This window comes from Haplochromis burtoni, unplaced genomic scaffold (genome assembly GCF_018398535.1).
Source record: "Haplochromis burtoni strain Fernald_Lab_line unplaced genomic scaffold, NCSU_Asbu1 Contig_3581, whole genome shotgun sequence".
In the NCBI taxonomy this organism is placed as follows: domain Eukaryota; kingdom Metazoa; phylum Chordata; class Actinopteri; order Cichliformes; family Cichlidae; genus Haplochromis; species Haplochromis burtoni.
Window position 1 is genome coordinate 326 of NW_024585942.1, and position 5563 is coordinate 5888.

Below are 5563 nucleotides of genomic sequence, written 5' to 3' on the forward strand. Positions count from 1 at the left end.
AAGATTTAGAAAGGAAAGTCTTTGAGAACTGACATCAAACTCTGTAGGCAAATACATAATTAAGCAGTGCAGGTATATGTATTAAATATTTAAAATGTTAGAAAACTTCAATAGTGTTACCAATAATGTTTTCTTTGTATTTTATTCATCTCTATTAAACAAGTTTCTGTGTTTTGGCCTGTTAGGCCAAGATTTCTTCTGGTGTACCACATGGTTCAATGTTAGGCTATCTCATCTTCTCCTTTACATGTGACATTTACATCATCTAGTAAACTCTGACAAAGTGTCAATAAAAGAATATTACAAATTCCATTACTTCCCTTTTTTCTTTCAACTGTATAATAAAGTAGAAGATTTAAATGATCTTCTTATCTAATCTTTAAAATATTTCACGAGCTTCTCTGGATGACGACATCAGTTGAAAAGCTCAGATTCTCTTTGGAATGAAAAAAGCAGAGAGATTTTCAGTCATTAACTTTCAATGATCTTTTTAAATGTTACCTAAAAAAAACATCAAAAGAATAAACAGATTTCTTATGTCATCTTTGTAGAACAAGTTTCTGCGAAGGATTGTCAGGATGGATACTTGTGGTGTACGACCAGGTTCAGTGAGAGTTCCTCAAGTGCATTCTTTACATGTTGTCCATCCAACCATTTTCCCATTTTCCTCCACTTATGTGGGGCCGGATCACAGGGGCAGCAGCGTAAGCAGAGAAACCCAGACCTCCCTCTCCCTGGCCACCTCCTCCAGCTTGCCCAGCAGAACACCAAGGTGTTCCCAGGCCAGCCGACAGACCCAGCATTTCCTGGGTCTGTCCTGGGAACTCCTCCTGGTGGGACTGGAACACCTCACTCAGGAGAAATCCAGGAGGCATCCTTGTCAGATGCCCGAACCACCTTAACTGTCTCTTTTCGATGTGGAGGAGCAGCAGCTCTACTCTGTTGTTTTTCTGACAACAAATTGTGTTATTTTAAAAATCTGAATCTTTGGCAAGTTTGTTTATTATATGGGAGGTTTTTGTAAATTCCAGATTTTCCAGCAGCTCCACTTCAAAAACTGTTGAGAAGGTAATGGAAATTATTTCAGCCGTATATTAAACTGAAAAGAATACAAAAATAACAGCTGTTGGTTTTTAATTTTTTTTTAAATTAACAAATAAATGTTAATTTTGAATTTGACGCCAGTAGTAATTTTTCAAACACTTAAGTAGGGCTATGCTTAGTGCAGTTTTTTCGTTTCATAATGAAGAACCAAATGGAGACATTAAAAGCATCAGAACAGACAAACACAAACTTACTAAATGAAGTGAGGCTGGGAAAGAATGTCTCGGACTCCCGGACTATCAGCACCGGCTCCCCTCAGGGCTGTGTTCTTTTTCCTCTGCTCTTCTCCCTGTACACCAACTGCTGCACCTCCACCCACCAGTCTGTCAAGCTAATCAAGTTTGCAGATGACACCACCGTTATTGGCGGATATACAGTAGAAGAGCAGGGGACCAAGGACAGATCCTTGAGGCATGCCGCTTTCTTCCTTCTTCTCTCATCGTTGCGGCACGCAGGTCGCAAGGCACGTGTAGAATCATTTAGCCAACATTGGGAAAAGGATCTAGGTTGCTTCATTTTAATAGGGGCAAAAGTATTGAGGATGGAGGAGCATGTGAAAAAAAAGGTGCTGGCAAAGTCATCAACCATGGGATGGTTCAGAAGTTCAGAATTACATAAATTAACATCAAAGATAACAGGAAATCCCAACATTGCTTATATCCCTAATGCAAATGTCCAAACATGTGAAAAAACAGATCGAGAGTATGGCCCTTAGTGTGGGTTGGTTGGTTGACTCACTGGGCAAGATTAAAAGAATCAGCTTAATGCAAGGAAGTCTTTAGCTATAACGGATCGTCCTTACAGCAGTTATGAATGTTAAAATCACCAATAATAATGACACAGTCATATTTAAAAATAACAGAACTAAGAAGGTCAGCAAATTAATGAATAAAAGTCTTATTATATTTAGGTGGCCGGTAAACCAGAACAAACAGAGTAGTTCGAGGGGCGGTCATCTCCAAAAGTTGAGCCTCGTAGCTGAGGTAGAAAGGACAGGTTAGCTGTCGGACTTTGTATTTACATTTAGAGACCGAGGCTAAGCCACCGCCTCTACGGGTAAGCCTCGGAGAGCTAAAAAAGACACAGTGAAGCTCAGGAAGAGGAGAAGACATGGCTGTTCAATGAGGTTTGAATCATCTTTTCTGTTGCTCATCATCACCAATGACATGCAAAGAATCAGAGGTTTAACAGTGTGTGGCTCCCTCTAGTGGATGTTGTGGAGTATTCTGTTGTCTTTGCTCCAAAGGTTTTTGTACAGAGTTTTGCTGTTTCCTGTCACTGTGGGCCTCACAGCACAGTAGTACACAGCAGAGTCAGACACTGCAGCAGAGGAGATCTGAAGATCCATTTGTTTTTGATCGTCATGCACTTTAACTGACACTTTGGGAAATTCTTGTTTCAATATGTTTCCTGATGCCCAAATGAGAGATCAGGAACTCTGGTGGGTTTCCTGGATATTGTCGATACCAGAAGAAATAATCGTCACTTCTTGCTTCTCTGGATAATCTGTAGGACAGAGTGAGAGTGTTTCCTTCTACAGTGGACTCTTCATCCTTGACTGCAGTGAGTTGATCACAGCTGACACCTAAAGGAAGAGATAAATGTTGTTAAAGACGATGTTAAACTGTGAGCGCCTGTTCCAGTGATTTCTAGCAAACAGATCCTTTAAAGACATTTCTTCTTCCTGCTTTAACCGACCTGTTAGTGTGATCACAAACAAAGGAAACATGAGCCAGTAATGCAGTGACAGCATCTTCCACACACTATCTGTTCTGTATGCTTCACATATTGAATGTATCTGACAGTGGGAGTCCTTTTCTGCTCTGTGACAGTGTTGCTCCTCCTTCAGCCTCTTCCTCCTCCTTCAGCCTCTTCCTCCTCTCATATCTCTGCATGTTACAAACACCAAAACCAAACCTCAACACATGTTACAGCTTTCAGCACAAACTCAGAAACCTCCAGTGGTTTTAACCTTTGTTTTTAACTCCTTTGAACATCTTCATCACTCGCCGACAAATCTTAGGAAACATTAATTTTATATGAAAAGAATTTCACTAAAGAAACCAACACATTTTAATCCATTTGATTTGTTTCATAATCCTATAATGTTTCCAAGCATTTTATGATTTCTTGTATTCATAAAACTTGTTTATGTAAAGTTTTTGTAATTTATGTTTTGAAAACCCCCCCAGCACATATCTGATGGGGAACTAACACCTGTGGACTTTAGAGTAAAATACTGAATAAAACTAGTTAATTTGAGAGTTCATCGTTATATTTTTCTTGTGTCTGAACGTTCCTGCAGTTGGTTTGTGGTTGATGTGGATTTGCTGCTCATGTGAATCCTCCCACAGTGTTTCATTAGCAGCTGTAACCACAGTGACTCTGATAAAACAGGAATTAGCAGAATCCATCTGATATGAAGCTGTGCTTTGAATACCACTTCCCTCCTCTTTGAAGAGTAGTCAGATATCTGTGTTCAGGTTTTTGTACAGCCTCTTCTACACTTTGTATCACTGTGTTTCTAGAGCACAGTAGTAGAGAGCTGTGTCTGCCAGGGTTAGGGCTGCTATGGTCAGATTAGTTGATCGATCTGATGTTTCTGATTTATATCGATTATCAGGAATATACTGAGTTGTGGATCCTCTTGCTCTTTTCCAGAGTATAAACTGCGGAGCTTGAAGGTCAGAATGATGTTTGTACCAGTAAACATAAGGGGTGCCACTTATCTGATAGCTACATGTGAGTTTGACAGATTCTCCTTCTGTTTCAGTGACTTCAGGTTGTTGAGGAGTGATTGAGTCTCCAGCTGTTAGTCCTGGAAAAAGAAAGAAGAAAAGTAGTGAAATGCAGTCTGTATATCTGCTTAATGCAGCAGCTTCAACTAAACTTTAATCCCTGTTCTTAAACTCACCTATAATGTGAGATAGAAGCAAAAAGAGGTGCAGCAACATGTCTTTGGAGTTATTAAAGCCAGACAGACAGCACATGAACAATGTTCTTCCACTGCAGCACAATGACCAACAAATAATGTCATTGGATGAGCTCAACTTCAGTGGGCGGGGCCAGTTTAATAGCTCAGCCAATCAAACAGTTTTGTGCTTCCACAGCAGCTCTGTCTCTGTCTCTGATCTTTACTGCTTCATTTCTCTGTTGTCTTTGTCATCAGTCCAATGACACAAGAATCAGAGGTTTAACAGTGTGTGGCTCCCTCTAGTGGATGTTGTGGAGTATTCTGTTGTCTTTGCTCCAAAGGTTTTTGTACAGAGTTTTGCTGTTTCCTGTCACTGTGGGCTGCAGAGCACAGTAGTACACAGCAGAGTCAGACACTGCAGCAGAGGAGATGCTCATGTTGAGCTGGTTTTTTCCCACTTCAATTTTCAATCCAAAGATTTTTTCTATTCCTATTACTCCTGATGCAGAGTGAGAGATCATTAACTCTGGTGGTTTTCCAGGATATTGTCGGTACCAGAAGAAATAATCATTAGTCTTCACTTCTCTGGATAATCTATAGGACAGAGTAGCAGTGCTGCCTTCTACACTGAACACTTCTTTGTTGGTTGGAGTGAGATCTTCACAGCTGACACCTAAAGGAACAGAAACATGTTTTATTCTTTTATAAATCATCACAATTCAAATGTGTTTCTTTAAACACACAGATTGTAACGTACCTGTTAGAATGGTGAGAATCAGTAAAGAAAGTGCAAAATAGTCCAAAGACAACATGTTGAATGAAGGTAAAGTTTATGGTTTGTGTTGAACTCTGTTGAATGTGGAGGTTTCTCTCTCTTCTAGTTCAGTAACAGCTCAGCTCCTCCCTGAATCTCTCCTCCTCCTCTCTGATCTGGATTTGAACTTCTCTCACTTCCTCCTGCTTTACACACTAGTAGCAGCATCTTCACTTTCAGGTGGGAGCTCAATTATACAGCCACCAAAATGTTTGGATATTGTTAAAAATGAAGACCGGGTGACTTGAATAAATAATAATTTAAACTCTATATGCAATTCAAATTACAAAAACCTGTCACGTTTATACTTTGATCTCTTTGTGTCTCTGATTTTGTTTCATGAAAATCTGCCGGTGCAGCACATTTGATTCCAGACTCAGAATCAGAATCAGAATCAGAAAGGGTTTTATTGCCAAATGTTGAGCAGGTTTACAACATTAGGAAATTGCTGCGGTGCTTCAGTGCAAACATACTGTCATAAATTACGCTTAAATAGACATGAAAAAATAAAAATAAAAATAAGAATTAAAAGTGCTAAGTAGAAGATATATACATGAGTGCAGGTGGTGATCAGTGCCAAACATGAAATGATGCAGTGACACAGCGTAGGGTCATGTGTTAGTGGCGGGGACAGTCATGTGGTTATTGTTCATGTGTCCAACAGCAGAGGGGAAGAAACTGTTCTTATGGCGAGAGGTTCTGGTGCGAATGGACCGGAGCCTCCTGCCTGA

The 5563-nt window shown here is 40.0% G+C and overlaps 1 gene segment (V, D, J or C); it reads right to left on the reverse strand.

Annotated features, from left to right (window-relative positions):
* Nucleotides 1-3867: 3867 nt before the first annotated feature.
* Nucleotides 3868-5024, reverse strand: LOC121813925. The segment is given in 2 exon segments: nucleotides 3868-4691; nucleotides 4776-5024. Coding segments are annotated over 2 exon segments (429 nt in total).
* Nucleotides 5025-5563: the final 539 nt, after the last annotated feature.